Source organism: Sarcophilus harrisii, chromosome 3 (genome assembly GCF_902635505.1).
Source record: "Sarcophilus harrisii chromosome 3, mSarHar1.11, whole genome shotgun sequence".
NCBI classification, from domain to species: domain Eukaryota; kingdom Metazoa; phylum Chordata; class Mammalia; order Dasyuromorphia; family Dasyuridae; genus Sarcophilus; species Sarcophilus harrisii.
The window spans coordinates 533,979,603-533,995,864 of NC_045428.1; the positions used below are offsets into that span (position 1 = coordinate 533,979,603).

Genomic DNA, 16,262 nt, shown 5'->3' on the forward strand with positions numbered 1-16,262 from the left:
TTTCTAGAGTCTTTGATGTTTGTAATTAAATAAAACTTACTTGATTTTAATTGTTGCTACTGTTATTTCCAATGGTGTAAAATATGAGATGTTTCTATTCTTTACATTCATATTCTGTTCATACTCATACTGCATCTCCTACTACCAATCCCTTGGAAGTAACTTGCATGAAAATTCTTTTAACTGCATCAATTCTACAGAAAGGCATCAAATACTATTAGTATAAACTTCTCAAGTGAGGTCTCCTAATTTTCCCAAGTATCATTTTTTTCTTCCTCTCCCCCACATACTTACACCAGGTTCCAGTTTTCCTAATTAAAAGTAATCTTGGGAAATTTTCACACAAAAGAAAATTCTCTTGATGACTCAAGAAATTTTAGTTTCATGATTACCTAGCAACCTCAGGTACAGAAAACCATACTCATTGTTCCCAAATGATTCTATTAGTAAACAAAATATCACTCCCTCAGGGATTATACATGCTACTAAAAGTTTTCTTTCCTATTCCCATGACTCTCCATTGCTGCTGGCAGAGACTATAAATGGCTATAAAAGTTCCTTCCTGGGCAGCTATAGTGAGATGGTTCCAAGTTTGGAACAGGCCCATTTCATTCTCTTATTTTTAGTTACTTTGAGGCACCATACTGCCTGATTCTCCAGGTAAGTATCTTGATACTGAGGGAACTTTTCATATACCAAAGTTGTTTTCCAATAAAAGTCTAAGCAACAGAGAAACTATGAGATTACTAAACTACTTTCCTGCATATGATTATTACTACTAAATTTTATTGTTCCTAAAACTTTCTTTCATTTTTTTTAAATTAATAAGTATTTGTTTTCTCTTTTCTCTTCTTCCACTGAAGATATGTGTATCCTTATTTGTGTGTGTGGCAGGGTGATAATTTTGGGAGGACACTGAGGCAAAAGTGCTTGTAATTATTATACATAATCATCAACAACTTATTCCATATTAGTAATATCCAAAATGTATGATTCATTCAGCTTATTGAATCCATCTCCTCTCTATCAGAAGAGGGGAAGCATGCTTCATCATCGGTCCTCCAGAAAACTGCTTAGTCATTGCATTGATGAAAAAAATTAATGTCTTCACTTTATCTATTCCTTGGAGACTCTTAAGCTAGTTTTTCAGTGTAGAACTGAGAAGAGAGCAGCTGAATTGCAATTTCAAATATGGTGTTTGGATAACAGTTATATACAACCCGGCTCTCATCCACAGCCTCTCTTTCTATATATTTTAAATAATAGTAATAATAATTATCTCAGGAATGTTGTGGAAAACAGTGCTTAGTTATTAATTAAGTACTGTGTGAAATTGAATTATGAAGACATTCTGATTATTATGATTGTCAAGAGACCTTGCTCTAAGTCAAACTTATACATGAGAAGAAAAGTAGCTATCACAGTAGGTAAAAGGAGCCCTACCCAAGGAGTCAAGACACTTGCTTTCTATTCTGGTTATCTAACTTGCTATTTAATTTTAATAAGTGCATTTAGACATTTTGATCTGCAATTTCCTTCTTTTAAAAAAAAAGACTGGAGTATTTCTGAGATCCCTTCTATATGAGTCTATAGATATGCTATAATTCACCTTTTGAAACTGTCAGGAGAGAGTAGCAATTTCCTGCCAGAATAATTGCCGTTATGGCAACTGGAGGAGTCCAAGAGGAAAAGACTAGATAGAGTTTTTACAAAGATCTCTAATGACCTTTATATGTTCTAAAATGAGTCAGTGCCAAAAATTAGCACACAAAAAAAGATTAAATACTAGGTCTGCAGACTCTGCAGTTCTCTGGAGTAGAGGAATGTGTAGAAGAAAGGCAAGAAATGAAGATGAAGGAAGAGTTCTAGGCACAGGTAAAGGAAATGCTTGGTTTTGGCCAGTCAAGAAAGCCATTTTTCATGCTGAGAAAAATATGCTATAATGATGATGAAGAAGCTATAGAAGAAGCCATGAATACTATTTTGATAAGCCCTCTGAACCCTTCCACTGCTACATAGAGCAAAAAAGATTCATAAAATGATTTTCATGATAGCAAAGAATCAGAAATAAGATAGATACCCATCAGTTAGGTTAAAAATCATGGTACACTAATATAATTAAATGCTAGGCTGTTGTTAGAAGCAAGAATTATGTAGAATTTAGAAAAAATTTTGGGAGATTTATGTAAACTGACTTAGATGGAAGTAAGCAAAAGTAGGAAGACAAATTATGTAATGACTACAGAATTATAAAGGACAACTGATCCTGTTGTTCTATGGATCAAACTTAGCCTCAAAGAAGAATTGAGAAATCACACCTTCTTCCCTTCTTTGAAAAGGTCAAGGATTGTAAAGGTAGAATGTTGGACCTATTTTCATATGTGATTAATGCGATTATTTGTTTTTGATTTTCTTTTCTTTTCAAAATGTGTATTATAATGGGTATATAATTGAATAAGGAAAAAGAAGAGGAATATCAGTAAACATAAACTAAACTAAAATAAGATTGGAAAAATAAACAGATACTATTAGAAATGAGATTTCCATGGTTCAGTAGATGAAAGTGAGCTGGTAACCAGCTTTTCTGCATAAATCATAAGAGGATACTAGTCTTTTTAACTCAACACAGAAGAGAAAGTTGTCATAAACATAGCCAAACAGAAAAGGGCTGAATACAATAATCTTTGAAGACCTGAAAGATAATATGCACAAAGGATTAAGAGCACTGTGGATGGGATCAGGTTGAACCATATAACATGAATAAATTGAAAGTAGAATAGAAAGTGTCTTTTAGGTAATAAAAATATTGATGATAGTGAAGATAAATAGCTAGTATTTATATTATTGTCTACTAAGATTTTCAAAGTGCTTTACTGAGATTGTCCCATTTGATACAACACCACTGTGAAGTAGCTATTATTATTATTCCTGTCTTACAAGTGACAAAGATAATACAAGAGACAGAAAGATAATAAATGACTTGCATAGCAATGTTGCTACTAAATGTCTAAGGATGGATTTTCATTGTCTTGCAAGCATCCCTGCCCAGCACTTTGAATTATGATGCTGCCAACTTCCAGCTAGTGAATAGCAGAAAAAAGAAGGACTGCTCTTATGCATGGGTGAGAGATGACATATGATAGATCTGAATTCTCTGCTAGGATCTTTAGCATGCTAGGAGAGAGTGATAAAATGAGAAAGATCCCCTTGATGTCATTGACAGCAAACATATGGGAAGACATAGACAAAAATTACACAAAATGGTGTACATTATTGAAGGGAACATCCATCTCAATTAGGTCACAGATTTAATTGAGTTTGGAACATTTGAAAGGAAGAACAACCACTTATATGGGTTGTTTGAATCACTATCCAATCAAAATTTCTTCCTGAGAAATAAACAGTGATATGGAAAAGAAATGAAAACAGTATAAAAGCTCTTCTACTTCCTTTCCATATGACTTTGATCATATTATCACCTTTCTAAATTTTTAGTTCCTTCATCTGTAAAGCAGTCAATTATATTTACCTTGCCTACATCAGAAGAGTGCCAAGAGATGTAAGGAAGATTATGTGTAATAAAACTGTATAAATCTGAAGCTTTAAGAGACAATGCATTAGAGTATTTAGTAGGTGACCTTGGCATTAAGAGGATCTGGCTTCTTGTCTCTTCTCTGAGAAACTCCAGCTAAGAGATCCTGGATAATTCATTTAACCTAAGCACCTGAGTTTTTTGTTTGTTTGTTTGTGTCCCTTCTTCAATTTTTTTCCTGTTCATTTAATTTTCATTTTTTTAATTTAATATTTGTATTTTCCTCACTTACATGTAAAATGAGTTTTATATTTGCTTTTAAAATGCTGAACTTCACATTCTTTTACTTCCTCATTTTTAAAATTCATTTTACATGTGAAGTTATGCAAAAAATTCTATAAAAGTCATGTCATGACATAAAACAGATCTCTTCCCACCAAAAAATTAAAAAAAATATATTTCAATCTCTATTCAGATACAATCAGTTCTTTATCTCGGTAGAGATAGCAGTTTCCATCATAAGTAAATCTGTCACAATTGTCTTCAATCATTATTTTGTGGAGTATAGCAAAATTATTCACAGCTGATCATTCCAAAATATTGCTGATTGATGAACATTCCCTCAAATTTCAAATCATTGCCTGGAGAAAAACATTTTTTATGCTTATAATTAATTTTCTTTTTTTATTTCTTTTGAGATTTTTGTCTAGTAGTAGCATTTTTAGATCAAAAGATATGCATGATGTTTTAACTCTTCTAGTACCCAAGTCTTTAACTGAAAAGAAGATGGTGGTCTCAGTTGATAAAGCAGTACTCAATGGGAGTTAGTTCACACTTCTACTTTCTATTCGAATTCAACAAATTTGACCATTTTGTCTTTGGTGTCTAGATTCTTACTAGTTTCTGTCCATATTCCAAGGTTTGAACAGTTTTTATGTTTTGTTTCATTTTGTTTGCTTAACCATTCTATATCTCTTTTCCCTTTTATTTCCCTTTCTTAAGGGTGTCTCTGGTCCTTACTGGTCCTCTGGTCCTCTTTAACTCTATAGTATGTCTTCCAACTTCATTTCATTGAAACCACTCTCTCCAAAATTACCAATATTTTAATTGCCAAAACTGATGCTATTTTTTCAACCCCTATTATCTTTGTACCTCTCTTCAGCCTTTCCCATTGCTTGTCATTTTCTCTACTTTAAATCTTCTCTTCTCTGTGTCTTTTCTATATTACTCTATCCTGATTCTCCTCTTAGCTATCTGATCACTCCTTCTGATCTTTCTTTGGAGATTTCATCTAATTCATAACTACTAATGAGGGCTGACCTACTTGCCCAATGCTCTATTCTGAACCCTCTTTTCTGTTTATACTCACCAACTCCCATGGATTCATTAATCACTTCTATGCAAGTTATTTTCATATCTACTTATGCAATTCTAATCTCTTTCCTTACCTCCAGTCTCACATATCCCACTGTCAGTTATCTCAAAATTGATGCCACATAGATAAATTAACTGTGTCCAATAGTGTACTCATAATCTTTCCTCTAAATCTTCATTCTTCTGAAGTTGTAAGTTGCTGTGGATGGCAATGACATTCTACCATTCTCCTAGGATTACAACCTAGATCTAATCTTCACCTCCCAATAACTAATATATTGTCAAATTTTGTGAATTTTACCCCTATAATAACTTTATATATGGCTCCTTTTTTTTCATCTGATGCCACTATCATCCTGGTGCAGGCTCTCATTATTCCAAGCGTCATTCAATACAATGATATACTGGATGTCTATCCTACTTTACTCCATCTTTGTACAGTGAGTCACAAGAAGAGCGTCAATTTTTACACTGGTCACTTGATAACTAATAACAAAATATGATGTTAATTTAGATTTATAGTAAAGATATGAGAGCACAAATAATAGATTGCTGAATTCAAGGGCTATGTTAGTTTTTCATATTCCTTACCATATTCCCCTTCTGAAGGCTGGACAGACTATATGTTACTACTCAGTCTGGTTGACTGACCCTTTTCTCTCTCTCTCTCTTCCATCACACAGATTTCACATATCCCATAACAACTTCCAGAACTGCCTATCACAAAGGTGTCATTCTTCCTCTTCTTACTTTCCCCCACTGAAACAGAAAACAAAGTTATTTTTAAAAAATACATTGAATAGTTCCCCAGACATGACCATATCCTCATTTCTGCTCTCAGTGAAATAACTTTCACATTTTGGGATGAGAGATAGCCTTTAAGATGAGGGGGGGGGGGAAAAGTGAAGCAGTAAGGACCAGAAAAAAATTGGGGATGAGGATAGAAGCAAGCCTTTAAAGGTTATAAGTGTTTCTTCCATCCAAACATCCCTATCCTATGTGATATAGTATGAATTAACTGATTAATCATGGGCAACTAATACTAGAGTCTTTTGAAAAGTCTTATCAATTCAATTCTCATCTACAGTTGACACTCAATAAATAATTTAATGGGCCTTTAGAAAAAAGCAAGGGTTAGGTTAGGGACAGAGAAATTAAGTTCCCTTTTCAGGTTGTTCCTATTCATCTACTAAAGTATCATCTTGAAAGAAATCAATAAAAATTAGTCAACTAGCATTTATTAAGTACCAACTGCTTGTCAGTGATTTGATACTGAGAATTCCAAGGAAGGCATAAAGCAGTCTTAGCTCTCAAGGATTTCACAGTCTACTGAGGGAGACTACAGAAAAGCAACAACATGCACATTTAATAAGGTGATGGTTGTTTCAGAGGGAAGTCATTAAGACTAAGGGGGGAAAAGATTTCTGAGAGAAGGTGGGGGCTTTCACTATCTTATTATCACTTTGCCTGTATCTACAAAGAAGGTTGCAAACACTTAACTAGCCTGTTAAGGAATTTTGTTTGATTTCACTCTCCATTTTCAATTGGAATGGAGAATCTTTACCAAGGCTTGGAAAGATTAGTTGTAGGCCCTGGGAAGTGTTTTGCCTATCGTAGAGACATAAGCAAGATAGAAAACTGATTAATAGTTGTTTAATGTGTCAAATATGGAAAAATTCATTCAATCACCAAACATTTACTAAGTATCTGTTCTATCTGGGTGTTTCCAATTAATGTTAAATAAAAGAATGATCTGCAACTTCTCCTTGGAGAGACAAATAAAGGAATTGACAGAGTTGGCTTTTTAGCATTCAAAGGAAACAACAAACATATTTTCACAGAAGACAGTCATGCATGTTATATAGATTTTGCTTTTGTTTATTAATTTATTTGACATTTCTCTCTATCCCATGCTAAAACCCGATAAGATATATACTACAGGTTATATTACTTTTATTTTATAAATGGTGAGGATGAGACTCCAAAAGATTAAATGAATTTTGCAATGTCACATTCATGACTACTGTGGAATATCTGAAACAAAAGCTGAACTGGTGTCATTGGTATAAAGCTAAAATAGATATATCTAATAGGTCCTTTAGTCCTAATCCATTTTTACTGTAAGCATTATTAGCATTTTTCTGATGAAGAAATAACTCCCAAATTTGATGATTTGGTCCAACAAACAGGTTTTCCAGATAATAATTAATGTTAGCATTCACAACCCTGTTCACCTTTTCTAAGGTTCAGTAAATAGTTTCAAAAGTCCCTTCTTTTTCATTGAGACAAGAGTACATAGTCATATATTTAGCAATGTGTTTGAACTTAGAGTCTTTGACTCTAACATAAATGGTTTTCTCACTAGATGAGAAAGTCTCTCATATTCAAAGTATGACCTTCCATCCAATCAATCAAATAAGTAGTTTTTCTTCTTTTTATGATTAATTTTAAACAACATTAAATGTAATAAGTATATGAACTTGTTTGAAACTGCATTTAAATATTTGAATTTTTCCTTACAAAGTTTTTCCCACCATGTTTCTAACAATAGAAATGTATGCATTTTATTTTCCATTTCTTCTCATTCCTTGTGTTTTATGTATTTTCTAGCTGATCACATTGTTGTGCCTTATATTTATATATAACTTTAAAGGTTTTTCTTTTTTGATTTTTCAATTACTGCCTTCTAATGTTAATTTTTTAAAAATGGAATACTTAAAAATATCCTTAGCAACAATTGTATGTAGTCTACCAAAATAAATTTTTACAGTGACTAATCAAGTGCTTGCTTTAAAGCAGTCACATATTTGAAGCAACTAAAGAATGCCTATTGTCCAACTATGATATATGATTGGATTGAAAATCCACAGACTTGATCCCCTGCTACCTTTATTCTATATTGATGTTAGAGACAGACTTTGAACTTAGCCTAGAATGTAGAGTATAAAGTTCTGTTTTTCTGAAAATAATTTATTGACCTCAAACTTTTTCTTGAACTAAAATTACATCCTTTTCAACTCATCAAGTCAACAAGCATTTATTAAGTACCCACAATGTACCAGATATTATACTATTTATGATACAAAGAAAGGTAAAAGCAATCTGTATGCTACAAAATCTAATGTAAAGAAAATAAGAATGTACAGACAAGACAGATATATGATATTATTTGGATTTAGTTTTTGTTTTTGTTGCTCTATCATTTCATTCATGTATAAATATTTGTGATTCTCTTTTAGATTTTGTTGTCACAAGTACTGAAATTCTTTTTTTCATTTTCTTCTTCATTTCCTTTCACAGATAAGGAAATAGAGACAAACAAGTTGAGTAAGTTAGTATTTCTTTGAGGCTAAATTTGAACTCACAAAGATGGGTCTTCCTGGCTTCTGGCACTTTCACTGTGCTAAAGGGCTGACCCATGAATACAGTATAACTGGGTAGGTAATCTCAGATGGAAGACACTAGAATTAAGGAACATTGAGAAAGGTGTTTTTTTTTTTTTTTTTTTTTTTTTTACAGAAGATCATTTTAGCTCTTTTTTTAATAGCAATATTGGTCCAGCAATATCATAATTCTAGAATTCATAGCAATACCAAAGTATCTGATGATTTGGAGATGAAAGGAAAATAGAGAGATGTGATGGGCCTAATTGGGGTATAACAGTAACTGACCATGGAGATCCACAAAAGTAGATAAAGATTATTTGGTGGAAGAGGAAATGATGAAGTAACTCAGACTATTTTTCTGTAGACACCCAGGACATCTTCCTGTTTGAGAATGGATTCCTTCAACAGCAGTGGCTTCAGACCCTTACTCCTGACTGGTTTTCCAGGCCTAGAGGCTTCACACCCACAGATCTCTGTCCTCTTCTGTGTCCTCTATGTAATTGCCTTTGTAGGGAACAGTTTGATTTTGGTGGTAATCTGGCAAGAACAGTCACTCCATGAGCCCATGTACTTTTTCCTTTCCATGTTAGCTGCCAGTGATCTAGGCCTCTGTGCCACCACTCTGCCCACTCTGCTCAAGCTTTTCTGGCTTAATGCTCGACAGATTCCTTTTGATTCCTGCCTGGTTCAGATGTTCTTCATTCATGTTTTCTCCCTCATGGAATCAGGCATCCTGTTGACTATGGCTTTTGATCGATATATAGCGATCTCCAGTCCAGTCCATTATACAACCATCTTGACCAATGCTACCATTGTCAAGATTGGCTTTGGCCTAATGCTTCGTGCAACTGCAGTCATCCTCCCAGGACCATTCCTCATCAAGCGACTAAAGTTCTGTAAGGCAAATGTCCTTTCTCACTCCTACTGCCTTCATCCAGATATTATCAAGCTCTCCTGCTCTGACCACCGTATCAATAGCATCTATGGCCTTATTATCATCCTCATTACTTTTGGTCTAGACTCTGTGCTCATTCTTCTCTCTTACTTGAAGATTCTGATCACAGTGTTGGGCATTGCCTCCCATAAGGAGCAGCTCAAGGCCTTCAACACCTGTGTCTCTCACATCTGTGCTGTTTTATTAGTTTATATCCCCATGCTAGGTGTATCTATCATCCACCGCTTTGGGAAACATGTCCCACCTGTGGTTCACATCATCATGGGCTACATTTATCTGCTGGTCCCCCCTGTGCTCAACCCCATTGTATATTGTATCAAGACTTGTGAAATTCGTACCTGCATCTTCAGGCTCTGTCAGAAAAAATAAAAGAAACTGTCTTTTTATCTCGGGAATCTTGGGAACGTCTAACCAGATCAAAGTAAGGAATGTCCAGAATAGCACAATATATGTCTGAATTATTAAATCATGAATACATATAAAATAGGATGAGATGCAGAGAATAGTGATGATGGTAAAAATAACAATAAAACTGACAATTATAAAACAACACATTTTGTTTTTCTAATTTACCTGATTTGATCTTATGCAGAGGATTTATGTAAAAAATGTAAAACATGTTTAGGAGTTTTTATGCATAGGGATTTGTAATAAATTTTGGTGAAAAATTGGTGAAAAAATTGGTGAAAATTGGTGAAACCAAACTGGACTCCTGCGTCAAATATGCCCCATTATTCTGCACTGTTCCTGTTTTCTCTTTTATGTTATTTATCACCACAACACAAACATTCCTTGTATATGTCTTTGTAATGTATAGTTTTATAAATATCTTGAATATTTCTTATTTGTTGACATTCAAACTCTTTGGCTGGAATGTTCACTTTCTTTTAGATTCATCAGCATCCTGCTGCCCCCAAAAGCAAGAATGAGCCCAGAAAAAGTCTGAAGAAATAAGCCATTAACTTGAGAATAAGATTACATCTATCTAGAGCTTTGACTTAAATTATTAATATTTTTAAAGTTATGAACTGAATAAACATTATCAAACATAATTACTTAAGTACAAAAAATAAAACAATAATGGATATAGCATATGAAACTGAGATATGTATCATTTTTAATCAGTTATTTTCTTAATTTTTTCTTACTGAAAAAATAAGAAAATCGGAAAAAAAGAAATTTACTTTTTTTTTTTTTTGACATTGTGGTCTGTCCTAGTCAGACCATAGTTTATTGAAATTTACTTAAAAAAAACCATTGCTTTATGAATCATGTTGGGAGATAAAAATCAGAGCAGAAGGGGAAAAACATAGAAAAGTTTTTTTTTTTTTTTTTAAAAAGCAGAAAAAAGAAATGAACATATTATGTGTTGATTTACTTTCAGTTTCCTTAGTTATTTTTCTGGATGCAGATGGCATTTTGTATCCAAAGTCAATTGGGATTGTTTTGAATCATTAAAGAGCTGAGAAGAATTAAATCTTTCATTGCTGATCTTTGGTCATTCTTGCTGTTATTGTGTCGAATGTATTCCTTGTTCTGCTTGTTTCATTCAGCATCAGTTCATGTAAATCTTTCTAGGCCCTTCTAAAATCAGATTGTACATCATTTTTATACAACAATAATACTAACATTAGCTTCATTTACCCATAACTTTTAAAGCACTTCTCAAATTGATGGGCATCTACTCATTTTTCAATCCTTTACTACCACAAAAAGAGCTGCTAGAAACATTTTTGCACATGTGATTCATGTCCCTCCTTTAAGATTTCCCTGGAATACAGACCCAGTGATGGCAATAATGAGCCAAAGGGTATGCACAGTTTTATAGTCCTTTGGCTACCAATTTGCTCTGCTGAATGATTGGATCACTTCACAATTCTACCAACAATGCATTAGTGTCCCAGTTTTTCCACATCTCTATCAACATTTATCATTTTCTTTTCCTGTAATTTTAAACAATCTGTGAGGTATAAGATGGTATCTCAGAGTTATTTTAATTTGCATTTCTTTAATCAATAGTGATTTAGAGTGTTTTTTCATATGATTATAGATGCCTTTAATTTTAACATCTGATACCTAAACCAACTAGTTTGAAAACAGAGAAAGAAAATTGCAGACCAATCTCCCTAATGAATATTGATGTTAAAATTTTAAATAAGATATTAGCAAAAAGATTAAAGAAAATCATCCCCAGGATAATACACATGGTCAAGTACGATTTATACCAGGAATGCCAGGGTGGTTCAATAGTAGGAAAACTATCAGTTTAATTGGCCATATTAATAACCAAATTAACAAAAGCCATATGATCATCTCAATAGATGCAGAAAAAGCATTTGATAAAATCCAACATTCATTCCTATTAAAAACACTTAAGAGTATAAGAATAAATGGACTTTTCCTTAAAATAACCAGTAGCATCTATTTAAAACCATCAATAAGCATCATATATAATTATATATGTAATCAACTGCAACCATTCCCAATAAGATCAGGAGTAAAACAAGGTTGGCCACTATCACCATTACTATTCAATATTGTATTTGAAATGCTAGCTTTGACAATAAGAGTTGAGAAAGAGATTAAAGGAATTAGTGTAGGTAATGAAAAAACCAAATTATCACTCTTTGCAGATGATATGATGGTATACTTAGAGAACCCCAGAGATTCTACTAAAAAGCTATTAGAAATATGCCACATCTTCAGCAAAGTTGCAGGGTACAAAATAAACCCACATAAGTTATCAGCGTTCTTATATATCACTAACAAAATCCAACAGAGTTACAAAGAGAAATCCCATTTGAAGTAACTACCAATAGTATAAAATATTTAGGAATCTATCAGCTAGGGGAAAATCAGAAACTATATGAGCAAAACTACAAACACTTTCCACATAAATTAAGTCTGATTTAATCAATTGGAAATATATTAAATGCTCTTGGATAGGGCAAGCAAATATAATAAAGATGACAATACTACCTAAAGTAATCTATTCATTTAATACTATACCAATCAGACTTCCAAAAAACTATTTTAAGGACCTACCTAGAAAAAAACCCCAACATAGTTCATATGGAAAAACAAAAGATCAAGAATTTCAAGGGAATTATGAAAAAAAAATCAAATTAAAGTGGCCTAGTTGTACCAGATCTAAAATTATATTATAAAGCAGCAGTTACCTAAACTGTTTGGTATTGGCTAAAGAATAGATTAGTTGATCAGTGGAATAGGTTAGGTTCAAAGAACAAAATAGTCAATAACTTTAATAATCTAGTGTTTGACAAACCCAAAGATCCCAGCTTTTGGGATAAGAACTCCCTGTTTGACAAAAATTTCTGGGAAAGTTGGAAATTAGTATGGCAGAAACTAGGCATTGACCCACACTTAACACCATACACCAAGATAAGATCAAAATGGGTTCATAATCTAGGCATAAAGAATGAGATTATAAATAAATTAGAGGAACATAGGATAGTTTACTTCTCAGACCTGTGGAAGAGGGAGGAATTTATGTCCAAAGAAGAACCAGAGATCATTATTGATCACAAAATAGAAAATTTTTGTTATATCAAATTGAAAAGTTTTTGTACAAACAAAACTAATGCAGACAAGATTAGAAGGGAATCAATAAACTGGGAAAACATTTTTACAGTCAAAGTTTCTAATAAAGGCCTCATTTCCAAAATATATAGAGAATTGAATCTAATTTATAAGAAATCAAGCCATTCTTCAATTGATAAATAGTCAAAGGATACGAACAAACAATTCTCAGATGAAGAAATTGAAATATTTCTAACCATATGAAAAGATGCTCCAAGTCATTATAATCAGAGAAATGCACATTAGGACAACTTTGAGATACCACTACACACCTGTCATATTGGCTACAATTACAGGGAAAGATAATGCTCAATGTTGGAGGGGATGTGGGAAAACAGGGACACTGATACAATGTTGGTGGAATCGTGAATACATCCAGCCATTCTGGAGAGCATTTTGGAATTATGCTCAAAAAGTTATCAAACTGTGCATAGCCTTTGATCCAGCAGTGTTATTGCTGGGCTTATATCCCAAAGAGATCTTAAAGAAGGGAAAGGAACCTGTATGTGCAAAAATGTTTGTGGCATCCCTGTTTGTAATGGCCAGAAACTGGAAACTGAGTGGATGCCCATCAATTGGAGAATGGTTGAATAAATTATGGTATATGAAAATTATGGAATATTATTATTCAGTAAGAAATGACCAGCAAGATGATTTCAGAAAGGCCTGGAGAGACTTACACGAACTGCTGCTGAATGAAATGAGCAGGGCCAGGAGATCATTATATACTTCAACAACAATAATATATGATGATCAATTCTGATGGATGTGGCCCTCTTCAACAATGAGATGAACCAAATCAATTCCAATAGAGCAGTAATGAATTGAACCAGCTACACCCATTGAAAGAACTCTGGGAGATAACTATGAATCACTACACAGAATTCCCAATCTCTCCATTTTGTCCGCCTGCATTTTTGATTTCCTTCACAGGCTAATCGTACACTATTTCGAAGTCCAACTTATACAGCAAAACTGTTTCCACATGTATGCATATATTGTATGTAATTTATACTTTAACATATTTAACATGTATTGGTCAACCTATCATCTGGGGGAAGGGATGGGGCAAAGGAGGGGAATAGTTGGAACAAAAGGTTTTGGAATTGTCAATGATAAAAAATTACCCATGCATATATCTGGTAAATAAAAAACCTATAATAAAAAAATTATAAACAAAAAAAAGAAAGAAATGATCTGAAGGGTGATTTCAGAAAAGACTTGAGAGACTTTCATGAACTGATGTTAAGTGAAATGAGCAGAACCAAGAGAATATTTCACATAGCAAAAACAAGATGTGATGGTCAATTGGGATACACTTGACTTTTTTCAACAATGAGTTGATTCAGGCCAATTCCAACAGATTTGTAATGGCGAGAACCATCTGCATCCAGGAAAAAGGACTGAGGGAACTGAATGTGGATCACAACATAATATTTTTCACCTTTTTTGTTGTTGTTTGCTTGCTTATTCTTTTCTTATTTTTTTTCCTTTTTGATCTAATTTTTCTTGTGCAGCATGATAATTGTAGAAATATGTATAGAAGAATTGTACATGTTTAACATATACTGGATTATTTGCTTTCTAGGGGAGGGAGTGGAGGAAGAGAAGAAAAATTTGGAATACAAGTTTATTCAAGGGTGAATGTTGAAAACTATCTTTGCATATATTATTAAAAATGCACAAGGCTACATCCATCTTTCCTCTGTTAGCTCTTTTATTCCTTAATGTCTAAACCAAACTTGGGACAGATTAAGGTAATGATGATGATGATGATGATGATGATTAACATTTATTTAGTGTTTATTGTGTTCTAAGCATTGTGTTAAGTGCTTTAAAACTATTATCTCATTTTAATCTCATACTAATCCAGTGAGGTAAGTGCTATACTTATCCTCATTTTACCGATGAGGAAATTGAAGTAAACACAAGTTTTGACTCATCCAGGTTCACCTAGCTAGTCAGTGTCTGAAGCCAGATTTAGATTCAGGTGTTCCCTACTCTAAGCATAATATTCTACGTACCATTTAATCTAATTAACACCTACACACTAGTTTACTATTTGAGACAATCTGTCTGACCTAGCACATACAGAGTTAATACAGCTATAAAGCTATATGACTTTGGAGTTAAGAACTGATCTCCTGGGATAATTAGGGTCTCCTTAGAGAGAAAGACCAGGACTGCATAAGCTTATCTAGTTCACAACAGGGCCAGCCTTGAAAGCCCTGGATGTTTTCCAGGCCAATGGCACTTCTATTCCTCATTCCACCCTACATTTAGTGAGTAAGAAGGGGTGAGTATGCGGGTCACTGAATTTCTGATTTCTTTATTTCACCAAGACTATGAAAACATGTGGGGAAAAAAGCTTCCAAGGTGATCATGAAGAAGGGCACTGTAAAATTCTAGAGGGAGTCCCATATTCCACTTGGACTTTCAGTATCTAGTTGGGGTGTAAGCTTAGTACTTAGAATTTCTCCAGTCATCACATTTCTCCTCTGAATCTCTGGGTTTGCAAAATGACCAATCAGAACTTTATTTTTACATAATTTTATGTATATGCATATCTGTATGCTTGAATGTATGCATATGTGTATACTTGGGTATATATACAGATAGGTAGATAAATTCTCATATATGCATGTATATATTTGTATATACTTATCTATACATGTAGATACTAAGGGAATCCTTAGGAAGGATTTATATGAAAGCCTAATTCTTGACCAGAATGTTCATGGTTTCAACTAAGATATTGAAGGGTTAAGAGTGAATCTCCTGCTTCTGAAAATTAGAATTTTCCCTGGTAGATACTAGAGAACTTGGTGCAATCTTCCATCACTGACTCTCACTATGAAAATGACTTTTAATGCCTGTATTTTATGACCAGGTTTCCTGGAGGATTCTGTACTTTCTTCTCTAACCTTGCTACCATGATTAAAGGCTCAAGATCCAGTTCCATATAGCCTTTGGAGTTCGGACCTATTTTCCTACCTCTTGTCTTATTCCTTTATTAAATCATCAACCTTCACTCATTTTGATGACCAGTTAGATCTTTCTAACTCTAGTTCCTGAACAAATAGTGCATCTTAGGTCTATTCCTAACTTCTACAACAACCTTCCACTTAGCCACCATAGCAGATTAATATACAAAGCCAGGATATGAGCACACCTTGCAAACCACTTGCTATAATTTCATTCAAAAACTAATCCTATCGCTGTCTATACTTGGGTATTAGAGAATGGAGAACAAAATGTCCACTCTGCCCTCATCTTCTTAATTATAAGTCATATCTAAGAAATTTGCTACTTATCTATCCTAGACCCCAGTCTTCTTACCAATTCAGATCTTCTGTCCATCCAGAGGAGATAAGTATGCCTCTTGTGTACTGCTCAAGTCCAAAGGAAAGGTTAC

General features: G+C 33.6%; 1 protein-coding gene across 1 annotated transcript; it reads left to right on the forward strand.

Moving 5' to 3' along the window:
• The first annotated feature begins 8,683 nt into the window (after positions 1 to 8,683).
• Positions 8,684 to 9,616, forward strand: LOC100921328 (olfactory receptor 51L1-like). The gene has a single exon (XM_003764822.1). The coding sequence runs from the start codon at positions 8,684 to 8,686 to the stop codon at positions 9,614 to 9,616; it is 933 nt and encodes a 310-aa protein (XP_003764870.1).
• The last annotated feature ends 6,646 nt before the right edge of the window (positions 9,617 to 16,262 follow it).